The sequence below is a fragment of the Adiantum capillus-veneris genome, chromosome 22 (genome assembly GCF_014529385.1).
Source record: "Adiantum capillus-veneris isolate H3 chromosome 22, ASM1452938v2, whole genome shotgun sequence".
NCBI classification, from domain to species: Eukaryota; Viridiplantae; Streptophyta; class Polypodiopsida; order Polypodiales; family Pteridaceae; genus Adiantum; species Adiantum capillus-veneris.
This window is the reverse complement of record NC_140952.1, coordinates 142,282,630-142,298,195: the sequence shown is the minus strand read 5'-3', so window position 1 is coordinate 142,298,195 and position 15,566 is coordinate 142,282,630. Positions and strand designations below refer to the sequence as shown.

The window sequence follows — 15,566 nt, the reverse complement described above, 5'->3', positions numbered from 1 at the left end:
ATCACGCACACTAAGATTAAAACAAGGAACATGAAATGCAATGAACACAAACTTTTATTGTGTTGGTCACCTCACATTTGGTTGTGTGTCGTGTGGATCTGACACACACACACACACGAGAGAGAGAGAGAGAGAAAGAGAGAGAGAGATGAGAGTGGTGGCATCTTGGTTGGGTAGTTGGTGGCTCTCAAGGGGAATTAGCCGAAGGGGATGGAAAGAGAGAGGAGTTGGAAAGAGAGAGGAGTTGGAGTCTGGTGGACACTTAGAGAAGGACAGCATTATAAAGAAAATGGCTCAAAAATTTCTTCCTTGAACTTGCTCCATTTTCTAATGCATATTGGAGGGGGATGAAATGTGGTGCGCTTTTATCTTATCTTATATCTTATATCTATATTAAAAAGAGAAGGTCAACTGCCACATGGCTGCAAATGCTTCAAGCTCCAACCTCCACGATGCCGCTTCCCCTTCTTGCCGCTTGCCATCCAGGCGGGCACTTAGCGTCGAGCTGGCAGTCCACCTCCATGCGCGTGTGTTTGCTTCGCTGGAAGCAACACCCCCGCTGCCCGAGGTAGTGCAGGATAATAACCACACCCCGCAGCACGAGGCAGTGGAGGCTCACTCAGCACGAGGCAGTGCTTCAGCCACCTTGAGTCGCGGGAAGAGCTGGCCTTTCTCTCCCGATGCCCTCATCTTGAGAGGCGCCCAGAGGAGAGGAGATGGAGAGCGTTGCAAGGTAGGGCACTGGCTGTCGAGGTCTGAAGCAGACCTTGACGACTGGCATTGTCCCCTCTTTGCACATTTCTGCGTGCATGCTCAGCTTCTTCTACATCAGAACGTGGCTGGCCCTCCTCACTCGCCTTGGCCTCCCCCGCTCCGCCTTTACTCGCCAGGAGAACACAGTCATCCAGGCCTACATCGTAGCTTGCTATGGGGTTGCTTATAGCTGTACTCACTGCATGCTCTTGAAGCCTCTTAGGTGTAGTATGGAGGCAGTCATGTCCAATACATCGCCGCAATATGAGTACTGGAAAATGGGTTCAGCATAGTTGAAGTTAGCTTGGCTGTACTCAGATGCTCCAAATGCTATCGAGAAGCCTCAAACTAGAGTGATTGCATCCGGACAAACCTCACCCCACTAGCATCGACGTCCTCTTCCGCCATGGGCTGCCAACGTAGCACACAAACAGGGTTGCTAGCACTGGCCTTGAGCAGCAGGCGCAGTTCAGGTGTCAATGCACACCTTGACCTGCGGGACAGGTGTATCTTCTCTACCTTGCAAGCTGCGGGACCCCACTTCAAGGCCATTGCGGGAGCCTACATGGCTACACACTTAAGGAAACTGAGTGTAAAAATCTTCAAATATACTAGATGTAGCAAATCACCGCTGCTTCTGTGATGTTCCTCTTCTTTCAACTTGCTCAAGCTCCTATCTTTGATTTTACCTCTAACATCAAGGACGACAAACCCACGGAAGGTTGATCTACCGTTTTATACATAGGCTTGGTTTGCAAGACCTATCCATTGCAAAATCACCTGTTAAAAGCTTTTGCTACACTTGACAATCAAAGTTCTAATGCAAACAATAAGAAAAAGCATGAAGGATGTATGCACATGCATCCTCCTCTGCCCTCATTTCAAAAAAAGCCTCAAATAGTTTTGCCTATGAGACTATATTAAGAGATTAAGACTATAAAGTTATATATCTTTTGATCAATGCAGTTGCTTGAGAATTCAAAATAGTTTAGTTTATCCCCAACATTGATGCAAGTATGTTGTCCCAATCTTTGCAGCAGGACACATTAATCGCAATCAACCTAGATGCGGTATGCTTGACCTTGGCGTGAAATCGAAAAGAACCATGGATTGCGACATGGCGCTCGCCAATGTGGGCGTGGACAGATCGTAGCAGTTGGCGGACCGCGCATTCTTTATGTGTGCTGGAACGTCGCCATGTTGGTTTTGTGGCAGTGCTTCGGAAGAGTGAGCACACGAGGTGAGTACAATCAGCTTTTTCTTTTTAAATAGATGTCTGTGCTGTGTGAAACGCTCTTGTGGTGTCGTTGTATTGCATTGGTGTGGGATTGTGTCTCCGTATTAGTTGTGTCAAGCACTGTTGTGGTGCAGTCGTACTTGACTGCTTTTGCTTGTTGTGGTAGTGGGACGGAGATGAGCATGGACTGCTTACAGAGTTGTGTCCGTATTAGTTGTGTCAAGGACCGTTGTGGTGCAGTCCTAGTCGACTGCTTTTGCTTGCTTTGGTAGTGGGACAGAGATGAGCATGGACTGCTTACAGAGTTGTGTCCGTATTAGGCTGTGTCAAGGACCGTTTTGCTGCAGTCCTAGTCGATTGGTGTTGCTTGCTGTGGTAGGGACTAGTTACAGAGCAAATACTCATCTGCTGTTGTTATGTTGCTTGCTGGTGGTACACACAGCAATAGTGCAGTGTACTTGCAATGCCTAGATTGAAATCTGAAGCACGGGCAAAGGGCAAGGAAGATGAATCTGTTGTTCCAAAAAGGGAAAAGCGTACCAAGGTGCAACGACTGATTGGTAGACGAGCGAAAGCTACTAGCAAAGTCATGGAGATTAGTGTCACTGTCTCCGTAGGGGGTGGTGATATAGATGTTAACTTGCTGTAGCGGATGGAATCGTTTCTTGAAAATGAAGCTCTTGTTGGCTTGTGCGCAGTAGAGAGGGGAGGTGCTCTCTGCCATTTACACTTTCAAATGGTTGTACGTTTGTGGACGCCGTCATTGGTTGCAGTCAACAAGAAGATCAAAGGTTATTTGGGTTGGGATAGAGAAACGCCTACAGGTGGCATGGTGTTGTGCCGGGGATTGAAGCAACAAAAGCTACACACTTTTGAGGGAATGGTGGGATATTGTTTGAAGGAAAGCGGTGAGGTGTACTTCCAAAAAGTGATGCACAACATCACTGCTGACGATGTAAACAAAGGGATAGAACTATATTTCCTATATGGTGCGGACGAAGTCAAAAACAAGGTCTGCTTAACGCCGGCAAATATCTTTGATAGAGCACTAATGTTCTGGAAGTACAAGATGCGCCACCCAGCCGGGAATGATTTCCTATCAACGTTGCATAGCATGGTGAAGACAGGGAGATACTATCCGTCGTCTTCATGGATAACTCCATACCAAGGACGAGAGATGCAACTAAGGAAGATAAAAGCGCTTTGGCATTGTATGGTGCATCCAAGCACTGCTACCTATCAAGACATTGTCAATATCTTTGTCAATGATGAAATGTATGCGACAACACATCTGCGATCGGATTGGTTCCTGTCACGTTGGCAAGAAAGACAAAGGTAATGCGTCAAGTTTGCATTCTTGGAAACTCAAGTAGCATCTCATTCTCGATCTCTCTAACAGCCCAAGATATGCGATTGTTGATGATTGTGACGATGATGTCGACTTGGGAGATACAAACACACCAAATGCAGAGATAGGCGACGAGTATATCCCGTTGGTGCATGGAATTGGTGTTACGACAGTTGCTTAGAGATGTATTCGTTGTTGCTATGTTGTTGCTTCAGTCTATTTTTTATCAAAATGTGTCTCTAACTTTGTATATTGTATCTTGCAGACAAAAAAATGGATGACACATGCCAAAATGAAGCGATGCTGCAAGAGGAGACACAAGCAGATGAAGACCTACGGATAGATAGAATTGAGGATGCATTGGTTGCAATCATGAAAGAGTTTCTTGGAGATCGAACAACGAGCCAACCATCTTTGCGAGCGGTGCTACTTGGAGCAATCGAGACTATCAAAGAACCTGTCAATATCTACAACGTCAATGTCGCTGATGTGCAAGGGACGAGATTGGAGGAACAAATCTTTTTGTTACGCAAAGAGGTCAATGTTTTGAAAACACCACTAAACCGCCTAAATGCAATTGCGTCGAGGATGTCAAATGTGCTCTCTAGGCACGCTATGTAACAGCTGTTTTGCAATGAGATTCGAATACTAATTTTTGATGGAACAAACAGTATTTTGAAATCCATGTATTTTGGCTCAAATACACAGTTTGTACTTGGTTGTCCAGTTATCTTCTCTTCCTTGCATGAACAGTGAATCCATTCTGTGTCATTTGAATCAAACACCAGGGCTCCTTCTCTCTGTTGTCACAGATTCGGACTGCACACATGCCAGCCCATTGAACCCAGCCCTAAGAGAAAATACTTCATGCATTGTCTATGATCTCAATGAAGCACAGCATCTGCTTCTGTGTCCTGACGCAGAGCACCCCACTGAAGGCAGCGCTGAAATAAACACAGGGCCTCCTCGTCTCTGCTATGACAGATTTGCACTGCACGTAGAGGACCCCATTGAACGCAGCCAAATAATTGCGTGCGGGAAACACAGCCAGCAACACTTTTCCTTCTTGCGAGAATTTCGGCGGTGAATATAGCGGCCTAATAAATTAATGTGCGGGCAGTTAGACCCAGTATGATGACGTTTTGAAATGATTTGGGAGCATGCAACAATTTATAATGCCTGATTGTTGTTGTATATGCTAAGCTTGGCTCACGACATAGCTTGTACCATTCTCTAGACACATGAAAGGCTTGAAGTCAGTCTTTAGAAAACATAAATTTTCACTTTCATTCAAGGAATGACAAAACTATCATAGGAACAAATATAAGAGGCCTCAACGTTCTATTTGGTGAGATTGGTCAGATCCAATGTGCCTTGCAGCCTCGACGACTATGCACGAGAGGGAGAGAGGGGTTGCTGGTGCATGCGATAAAGGAGGAGAGAGAGAAAGAGAGAGAGAGAGAGAGAGAGAGAGAGAGAGAGGCCGCCAGAGGCGGCCGGCCATACTAGTAAAGATAAAAAGTGTTAGAAAAGATTCCTATTAAGGATGTCATCTTGGATGGCATCGATCGCAAGGTATGCTAGCTAGGCCTTGCTTTTTGTGGGAAAGACATAATGAATTTAGGGAGAAGTGTACAATTTTGAAGCAATTCTTTGTGTCAAAACTTCTTTAAAAAATGTTTCATTGAGCTAAGTTGTTGCACATAAGGGTGTGCGGAACCTCTTCAATATACATTATTGAGTTAGAGAGCTCTAGTATGTTGTCCCAATCTTTGCAGCAGGACACATTAATCCGAATCGACCTAGATGCGGTATGTTTGACCTTGGCGTGCAATTGAAAAGAACCATGGACTGCGATGTGGCGCTCGCCAACGTGGGCGCGGACAGATCGCAGCAGCTGGCCGACCGCGCATTCTTTATGTGTGCTGGAACGTCGCCATATTGGTTTTGTGGCAGTGCTTCCGAGGAGTGAGCACACGAGGTGAGTACAGTCAGTGTTTTTTTCGAAAATACATGTATGCACTGTGTGAAACGCTCTTGTGGTGCCGTTGTATTGCATTGGTGTGGGATTGTGTCTCCGTATTAGTTGTGTCAAGCACCGTTGTGGTGCAGTCGTAGTCGACTGCTTTTGCTTGCTATGGTACTGGGACGGAGATGAGCATGGACTGCTTACATAGTAGTGTCCGTATTAACTGTGTCAAGGACCGTTGTGGTGCAGTCCTAGTCAACTGCTTTTGCTTGCTTTGATAGTGTGACGGAGATGAGCATGGACTGCTTACAGAGTTGTGTCCGTATTAGGCTGTGTCAAGGACCGTTTTGCTGCAGTCTTAGTCGACTGGTGTTGCTTGCTGTGGTAGGGACTGGTTACAGAGAAAATACTCATCTGTTGTTGTTATGTTGCTTGCTGGTGGTACATACAGCAATAGTGCAGTGTACTTGCAATGCCTAGATTGAAATCCGAAGCACGCGCAAAGGGCAAGGAAGATGAATCTGTTGTTCCAAAAAGGGAAAAGCGTACCAAGGTGCAACGACTGATTGGTAGACGAGCGAAAGCTACTAGCAAAGTCATGGAGATTAGTGTCATTGTCTCCGTAGGGGGTGGCGATATAGATGTTAACTTGCTGCAGCGGATGGAATCGTTTCTTGAAAATGAAGCTCTTGTTGGCTTGTGCGCAGTAGAGAGGGGAGGTGCTTTCTGCCACTTACACTTTCAAATGGTTGTGCGTTTGTGGACGCCGTCATTGGTTGCAGTCAACAAGAAGATCAAAGGTTATTTGGGTTGGGATAGAGAAACGCCTGCAGGTGGCATGATGTTGTGCCGGGGATTGAAGCAACAAAAGCTACACACTTTTGAGGGAATGGTGGGATATTGTTTGAAGGAAAGCGGTGAGGTGTACTTCCAAAAAGTGATGCACAACATCACTGCTGACGATGTAAACAAAGGGATAGAACTATATTGCCTATATGGTGCAGACGAAGTCAAAAACAAGGTCTGCTTAACGCCGGCGAATATCTTTGATAGAGCACTAATGTTCTGGAAGTACAAGATGCGCCACCCAACCGGGAATGATTTCCTATCACCACTGCATAGCATGGTGAAGACAAGGAGATACTATTCGTCGTCTTCATGGATAACTCCATACCAAGGACGAGGGATGCAACTAAGGAAGATAAAAGCGCTTTGGCGTTGTACGGTGCATCCAAGCACCGCTACCTATCAAGACATTGTCAGTATCTTTGTCAATGATGAAATGTACGGGACAGCACATCCACGATCAGATTGGTTCCTGTCATGTTGGCAAGAACGACAAAGGTAATGCGTCAAGTTTGCATTCTTGGAAACTCAAGTAGCATCTCATTCTCGATCTCTCTAACAGCCCAAGATATGCGATTGTTGATGATTGTGACACTGATGTCGACTGGGGAGATACAAACACACCAAATGCAAAGATAGGCGACGAGTATATCCCGTTGGTGCATGGAATTGGTGTTACGACAGTTGCTTAGAGATGTATTCGTTGTGCTATGTTGTTGCTTCATTGTGTCTCTAACTAAGTATATTGTATCTTGCAGACAAAAAAATGGATGACACATGCCAAAATGAAGCATGTCTTGTTGGTTTTGTGGCAGTGCTTCCGAGGAGTGAGCACACGAGGTGAGTACAGTCAGTGTTTTTTTCGAAAATACATGTATGCACTGTGTGAAACGCTCTTGTGGTGCCGTTGTATTGCATTGGTGTGGGATTGTGTCTCCGTATTAGTTGTGTCAAGCACCGTTGTGGTGCAGTCGTAGTCGACTGCTTTTGCTTGTTGTGGTAGTGGGACGGAGATGAGCATGGACTGCTTACAGAGTTGTGTCCGTATTAGTTGTGTCAAGGACCATTGTGGTGCAGTCCTAGTCGACTGCTTTTGCTTGCTTTGGTAGTGGGACGGAGATGAGCATGGACTGCTTACAGAGTTGTGTCCGTATTAGGCTGTGTCAAGGACCGTTTTGCTGCAGTCCTAGTCGATTGGTGTTGCTTGCTGTGGTAGGGACTAGTTACAGAGCAAATACTCATCTGCTGTTGTTATGTTGCTTGCTGGTGGTACACACAGCAATAGTGCAGTGTACTTGCAATGCCTAGATTGAAATCCGAAGCACGGGCAAAGGGCAAGGAAGATGAATCTGTTGTTCCAAAAAGGGAAAAGCGTACCAAGGTGCAACGACTGATTGGTAGACGAGCGAAAGCTACTAGCAAAGTCATGGAGATTAGTGTCACTGTCTCCGTAGAGGTTGGTGATATAGATGTTAACTTGCTGTAGCGGATGGAATCGTTTCTTGAAAATGAAGCTCTTGTTGGCTTGTGCGCAATAGAGAGGGGAGGTGCTCTCTGCCATTTACACTTTCAAATGGTTGTGCGTTTGTGGACGCCGTCATTGGTTGCAGTCAACAAGAAGATCAAAGGTTATTTGGGTTGGGATAGAGAAACGCCTGCAGGTGGCATGGTGTTGTGCCGGGGATTGAAGCAACAAAAGCTACACACTTTTGAGGGAATGGTGGGATATTGTTTGAAGGAAAGCGGTGAGGTGTACTTCCAAAAAGTGATGCACAACATCACTACTGACGATGTAAACAAAGGGATAGAACTATATTTCCTATATGGTGCGGACGAAGTCAAAAACAAGGTCTGCTTAACGCCGACAAATATCTTTGATAGAGCACTAATGTTCTGGAAGTACAAGATGCGCCACCCAGCCGGGAATGATTTCCTATCAACGTTGCATAGCATGGTGAAGACAGGGAGATACTATCCGTCGTCTTCATGGATAACTCCATACCAAGGACGAGGGATGCAACTAAGGAAGATAAAAGCGCTTTGGCATTGTATGGTGCATCCAAGCACTGCTACCTATCAAGACATTGTCAGTATCTTTGTCAATGATGAAATGTACGCGACAACACATCTGCGATCGGATTGGTTCCTGTCACGTTGGCAAGAAAGACAAAGGTAATGCGTCAAGTTTGCATTCTTGGAAACTCAAGTAGCATCTCATTCTCGATCTCTCTAACAGCCCAAGATATGCGATTGTTGATGATTGTGACGATGATGTCGACTTGGGAGATACAAACACACCAAATGCAGAGATAGGCGACGAGTATATCCCGTTGGTGCGTGGAATTGGTGTTACGACAGTTGCTTAGAGATGTATTCGTTGTTGCTATGTTGTTGCTTCGGTATATTTTTTATCAAAATGTGTCTCTAACTTTGTATATTGTATCTTGCAGACAAAAAAATGGATGACACATGCCAAAATGAAGCGATGCTGCAAGAGGAGACACAAGCAGATGAAGACCTACGGATAGATAGAATTGAGGATGCGTTGGTTGCAATCATGAAAGAGTTTCTTGGAGATCGAACAACGAGCCAACCATCTTTGCGAGCTGTGCTACTTGGAGCAATCGAGACTATCAAAGAAACCGTCAATACCTACAACATCAATGTCGCTGATGTGCAAGTGACGAAATTGGAGGACCAAATCTTTTTGTTACGCAAAGAGGTCAATGTTTTGAAAACACAACTAAACCGCCTAAATGCAATTGCGTCGAGGATGTCAAATGTGCTCGCTAGGCACGCTATGTAACAGCTGTTTTGTAATGAGATTCGAATACTAATTTTTGCTGGAACAGACAGTATTTTGAAATCCATGTATTTTGGCTCAAATTCACAGTTTGTACTGGAACAGACAGTATTTTGAAATCCATGTATTTTGGCTCAAATACACAGTTTGCACAGGAACAGACAGTATTTTGAAATCCATGTATTTTGGCTCAAATACACAGTTTGTACTTGGTTGTCCAGTTATCTTCTCTTCCTTGCATGAACAGTGAATCCATTCTGTGTCATTTGAATCAAACACCAGGGCTCCTTCTCTCTGCTGTCACAGATTCGGACTGCACACATGCCAGCCCACTGAACCCAGTCCTAAGAGAAAATACTTCATGCATTGTCTATGATCTCAATGAAGCACATCGTCTGCTTCTGTGTCCTGACGCAGAGCACCCCACTGAAGGCAGCGCTGAAATAAACACAGGGCCTCCTCGTCTCTTCTGTGACAGATTTGCACTGCACACAGAGGACCCCACTGAACGCAGCCAAATGATTGCGCGCAGGAAACACAGCCAGCAGCACTTTTCCTTCTGGCAAGAATTTCGACGGCGAATATAGCGGCCTAATACATTAATGTGCAGGCAGTTAGACCCAGCATGTGAACAATTGTATTTGTGGCACTTATGTGTATGCACGTGCTAGGATACAAATACCTAAACACCTACGATCTAGCTCACACAAGCCACATATACATGCCCACCACACAATGTCACGATTTATTAGTTAAGCAAGTGACCATGGTAAACTTCGTTGAAATGGAAAAAAAAGTTTGATGTTGAGAGAGAGCTTTTGTTAAATTTCAAAGAACATTCAACAAGATTGTATTGTTCTTGAATCTTTGTCGAGTATTGATATAAGATTACATTTTTGCAACCGTACGGGGGTGAAGAATCAGGAGAGAGAGATTGGGACAGATCAATGCTTGGGGTGCAGATTGGCTAGTGAAGATCTGGCCCACCTATTCATGGAATGCCCAGCTATCAAAGGTCTCGTAGGGAAAATATGCTAGTGGGTCCAAAGGACATGGAAAATTGGTTTTTTTCAAGACTGAGTTATTCCTTGGAGGTAAGAATTTGAGAGGTCATGCCCTCCTCATCAGCACTCAAATTGTCAGATACTTCTTCTTACATAATGTATGGCAGACAAGGAACCGCTGTGTGTTTGAAGGAGACCTTGAGGTGGCATGCTTCGCAAAAATTATACAAGAAAGCAAAGTGCTAATATGGACGCTCGGGTGCAAGCAAAACTCGGATAATTGGTCTAGAACTACCCATGCCTTGTTGTCAGCATACGGAATGCTTAGGAAGGGGAAAAATCTTGGCCACTGGGAAACGAAAGATCTCTGAAGAATGGAACATGATAATTGGCCTCGCGTATCAAAGATAAGGGGGCGGGCCGTTAGGGGTGGCTCCCCAGATAACCAATGTAATTATGGTCTCTCGATGATGTCATGACTCGACACGAGCAAAGCAAGATCTCGTAATTTTTTGGGATGACTCACTTTGGTAAACTGGGTCTATTCTACACCCATTAATTAATTCCTACATAGATTCCCTCAATATCTCAACTCTGAACACTAGTCTCCTAGTTGGAGTCACTGCACACACTCCCTTCTATTTGCATGTCGTCCTAAATCCACCTCGGGGTTGCATCAAAATGTGTAACATACTCTCGCCTGTGTTGTAGTCGTCCTCCTCGTCCGCATTCCCCCTCACGAGACAGAGCAGGCAAAGAGAGACGAATTGGGAGGGGACACTGACATGCACCCTTCTACCCTTGCGCAAGGCTTCCAGCCTGTTTGCATCGCCCTCAATGGTGGCCCTGGCAGCACACTGCTCACAAAACTCTTTCTTCTGTTGGTTGAGCCCCCCACTCCTCGGTTCACTTTCGTGTTGCAGCTGCATCTCATGATGCCACAAAGACACGCCTTGCACAAACGCTCCTGCCCCTTGCTTTTCTCCCTATAACACACACACACACACACACACACCACGTGCCAGTTAAGAGCATCCTGTGATATCGTGCTTTGCATGTGTTACAAACACATTCTTTCAGCAACGCGTACTTTTCGAGCAGATAAGCGATGCAGGCCTGTACCGAGGCACCCTGTAAAGAAAAGAGAGAGAGAGAGAGAGAGAGAGGCCTGGCTCCCTCTCACTGCCCTGCCATGGTCTATGTAGGCTTGCATCTCCCATACATCACCCACAACACAAGCATTGTAGCACAATGGTCGTTGAATGCCTTGACGTCCAAGCCGGGAAGATCTTGTAGGCATAGGTGTGGCACCCTCATGGGCCAGTGAGGGGAAGGCATCGGGGCTTTCATCCTTGATGCCGCCCATCATGGTCTTGTGGCTCAGCAGCCCCAAAATGCGAGGGCCAAAGAGCTTTCGAAGGGTGGACACCAGTCACAAAAGCTTTTGGATGCATCTAGGGTTGCCCATCTAGAACCTGCCGCACCTTGTGTCGCGAGTTGGCATGCTGATGTCTGCACCAACCAAGGGAGAGAGAGATCAAACATAAGATACTCCTCCTCCTCTCTCAACTCGCTTGCGGGCGTATTAGAGGTCCTCTCTCCCCCTCTCTCTCTCTCTCTCTCTCTCCATCCATCAAAAAAGATATTTCTCTCTTTCTTCATTTCTTTCCTCCACGTGCTACCTTGCTCCGTTTTGCCTTCAAAGCCACAGCAGGTATTTGCCTAGATTCCGCTTAATAAGCACCTCAAAAAAGATCGTACAAATATACTTTGTGAGTTTTGCCAAAAAAAAATTACATTTTTGCATTTTAAAGTTTAGCTAATCAAGTATTCCTCCTCATCTAGGATTAATTTGATGGAGCCTCAATTTGATCCACTTTTGGGTTCTTTTTTGCCTTGAGCATTGATGACATTGGAATCTTACTTTTGTTAGGTTCGTGTCCACCCTCGGGCTTCCATGCTCAAACTAAGAAGCTAGTGTCGTCCCAACATTGTGGATTAGTTTTGTGATAGGACAAAAAAAGAAAGAGAGAGTAGAGAGAGGGACACTCTATGTAGCAGAAGCTCCAACGATGAATTCCTCTAGTTTGAATACACTATGTGTGTTTATGTGATGGGTATATGTGTGCCTCCACACTGGGCAACTGACTGCTCGACCTTTAACCCCAAAAACCTCACACTTAAAGAACAATGTTCCTTTCAAGTAAAAATGACCATGAGAAACCTCATCATATGCCCATCACCTCACGGCTATGCAGAGGTGAACAAAGACTGGAAGTAGAAAACTTGATGTCTACAACCCATTTGTGCACCAAAAGTTCTGCGGGTGAGATTTGTCAATCGACAAGAGCCTTGGTTAATGGGAATTGTGTAGCTACGAGGATTGATGATACAAAGGGTAAGAATCTTATGTAGAAGATATATATAGTTTTGGATTTTACCTTGCTGGATTTTGGGAGCCATTGTGAGCAAAACAAAACTAAACAAAAAAAAAATTATTTTTTTTTTAACTTTTTTTTTTTTGGGGGGGGGGGGGGGGGGGGGGGGGGGGTGTGGGCTAAATTGACCCTTGAGGTAAGCTGGTTTGACATTCAATGGGCAACCGACAAAGGAATGGAGCTAATAAGGGCCACACTTTTGAACTAAAGCATGTGGGAAAGAGAAGTGGAGAGTTGGAAGCACTGGCAAAGTCAAGGACGATAGCACACGGGGCTTTTGGGGTGAAGACGACCAGCAGAAAGCGTTCTAGCTCACGTGCAAGAAAAGTAAAGTGGTCAGTAACCCAAGGCAACCAACTTGACAACTTTTGTGTGCACTTTGATGGAGGTCAAGAGAAAATCTTGAATGTGTGTAAGGGTCCGATCCTACAAAAGTTTTCCAAAAAGCCAAAAGAAGCTCAAATTATGTCAATTAGTTATCCCCAATCCCCTCTTGAGCAACAAGAGTTTGAGAGCAGTTAGGTACATCTTCGAGGCTTCTCAAAATCGAGTGCAAGCACTTTGGTAAACCTCGGTCGCGGAACTCATTGGAGTTCTCAATCCCGTTAATGATCGCTGGAGCTTCAAATCTCTTGGTAAAGCCTTTGACGCCTTACAATCATTGGCTAGCTTCTTTTCCAACCCGCTTCTAAAATGGTCTACTCTCCTTTTCTTTACTCGAGCAAAATTTGACTCTTCGAAAGCTTGTTTAAAATTCCTCTATCTCGAGCTTGATTATTGTTTAATCAAATTTCTTAGAAATCTTCTTCTTCTCATTTTCGTGTATATGCCATGCCGTCTTCACAAATCCATGACAATTAGCAAATCTTGTGAATTGAGAGCTTGCCATACACGTGCACAAACATTTATAAGTGCAATTTGATGGAGAATCTACCAATTGTATTTCACTCGATGCCAATTAAACTTCAATTTTCAAATTCAATGTTATCAATTTGATGTTCTTCTTCAATAATTGAAATCATGTTGCCAATTGCTGCAAAACATGGGCTCTAATACCGTTGTTGGGAGTTCAAGAGAACGGGTGTCAAATATCTTCAAGCTTTCCCCCCCCCCCCCCCCCCCCCCCCCCCCCCCCCCCCCCCCCACACACACACACCCACACCCATCAAACCTCTCACCATCTCTCCCTTAATCAAGTACATTGACAAGTAGACAAGATAACACTATACACACACACACACACACACACACACACACACACACGCACGCACACACACACACACACATGCACACGTGAATCGCTTTGAGCTTGTTAGAGAGAAGAATGTAGACACAATTACTACACACACACACACCCATCAAACCTCTCATAGGACAAGAGAGAATGAATCCCATACACACACACACACACACACACCCATCAAACCTCTCGTCATCTCTCCCTTAATCAAGTACATAGACAGCAGACAAGATAACACTATACACACACACATACACACACACACATGCACACATGAATCGCTTTGAGCTTGTTAGAGAGAAGAATGTAGACACAATTACTACATATAACGTAGCATAGGACAAGAGAGAATGAATCTTACAAGAGAATGGCCTAAAGTGGTAGCCCCCAAACTTCTTGTGGACTTGGGTATTTGATTGCTTTATTAATTTAAATGGGTGTCAAAAAATAGAAGTCCCTCTTTGTTCATGGGTGGTACCTATCACTTTTTGCATGAACCTTCACAAGGTGGGTATTTAATAGCTTCATACAATGGAGCCACATGAGCTTATTGAGAACCATAACTACAGCACTATGGTAAAATAAATAGCCGAGAATTATTGGTCTTATTGTTGACTCCTCCTCTTCAAATCCCATAGTTCCAATCTACAGAACATCAACTCATGCAAGATGGAATCCAAGTTGGAAGTGTTGTGCTCTATGGAATGTATGAAGTAATTGAGACTTCTAAAAATGAGGAGGAGTTCAATGTCAATGAAGGACCGGAAGTGCGAGTTATGACCAAGTATAATGTCAATGGGGAGGATTTCAATGTCAATGAAGGACCAAAAGTGCAGGTAGAAACCAAGTACAATGTCAATGTCAATGATGCAAAGAAGGATCGAAAGTGCAGGTAGAGACCAAGTACAATGTCAATGGGGAGGATTTCAATGTCAATGAAGGACCGTAGAGACCAAGTAGAAAACTATGGAATAGCAAGTAAGACCAATGGCCTTACCTTTACCATCGAAATGTAGAGAGAAGCTAGAGAAAAAGCTTCTTTGCATCCAAACTTAGGGATAAAAAAGAGTTGGGGCACAAGTTCACAATGGAACCTCTAAAAGAAATAAGGTTGGTTGTAAGGAGTTCTTAACACAAGAAGAAAAGAAGTGTTTTAAATAAATGTTTTCAAGATACGTAAGCCTTTTTCTTTTCATTTTTTGTTCTAAAAGCACATTTGCAAAAGCTAACAGAGCTACTCAATGAGAAGATCGGCATGGATATTTTGGAGCCTGCTTGCACAACATACTCAAACTGGTGGTTTATTGTGCCCAAGAAGAATGGAGCTTTGCGTTTCATACAAGATAAGCAGCTCATAACAAGGTTATTATTAAGAATGTGGTACAAGGCCAATTATGGATAAATTTATAGAGATGTTTATAGAAAGGAAATTTTACTTAATGGGAGATCTCTATTCAAATATGATAAATTTCAGCTAGCCATAAAAAGGAGAGATTTCACCACCATGAAAACACCTTTGGGATTGGTAAGGTTGTGTACCTTAGCTCAAGGATCAAGTAATTCAATAGCACATATGATGAAGATGATGAATAAGGTTGTTTGGGTCATTCATACCTAGAATCACAATACCATTTCTTGATGGTGGGCATATCAAAGGTTATGAAGAAAAAGACAAAGATGAGACTGTAGGTTTGAGGGGGTGTCGTATACTTGTTGTAGACCATACTAAAGATTGTGAGAAGATTTTGTCAAGGTTGGAAGAAGTTAATCCCCCCTATAAGGGCAAAAAGTCTGTATTTGGTATCAATGAAGTGTCGAGATGGGGTAAATGTGTGGTCCTTATGACAAAAGGCTTTGTCCCCAAAAAGATGCAGGCAATAAAAAATATGACATAAATATGAACAACAATAACTGAAGTACAAAGATTT

The 15,566-nt window shown here is 44.2% G+C and overlaps 1 protein-coding gene across 9 annotated transcripts; it reads left to right on the top strand.

Moving 5' to 3' along the window:
- The first annotated feature begins 418 nt into the window (after positions 1-418).
- On the top strand, positions 419-4,425 carry LOC147430347 (uncharacterized). 9 transcript variants are annotated; one of them, XM_086494814.1, is made up of 4 exons: positions 419-733; positions 1,969-1,993; positions 3,604-3,875; positions 4,066-4,425. In XM_086494814.1, the coding sequence occupies exons 1-4, from the start codon at positions 419-421 to the stop codon at positions 4,423-4,425; spliced, it is 972 nt and encodes a 323-aa protein (XP_086350940.1). The 9 variants fall into 9 exon arrangements, 8 of the variants coding, with proteins under 8 accessions (XP_086350940.1, XP_086350945.1, XP_086350944.1 ...); XM_086494819.1 differs by lacking the exons at positions 419-733; positions 3,604-3,875; positions 4,066-4,425 and adding exons at positions 949-1,257; positions 2,433-3,325; positions 3,390-3,523 and having other exon boundaries at positions 1,794-1,993; XM_086494818.1 differs by lacking the exons at positions 419-733; positions 3,604-3,875; positions 4,066-4,425 and adding exons at positions 949-1,257; positions 2,433-3,325; positions 3,390-3,523 and having other exon boundaries at positions 1,791-1,993.
- Positions 4,426-15,566: the final 11,141 nt, after the last annotated feature.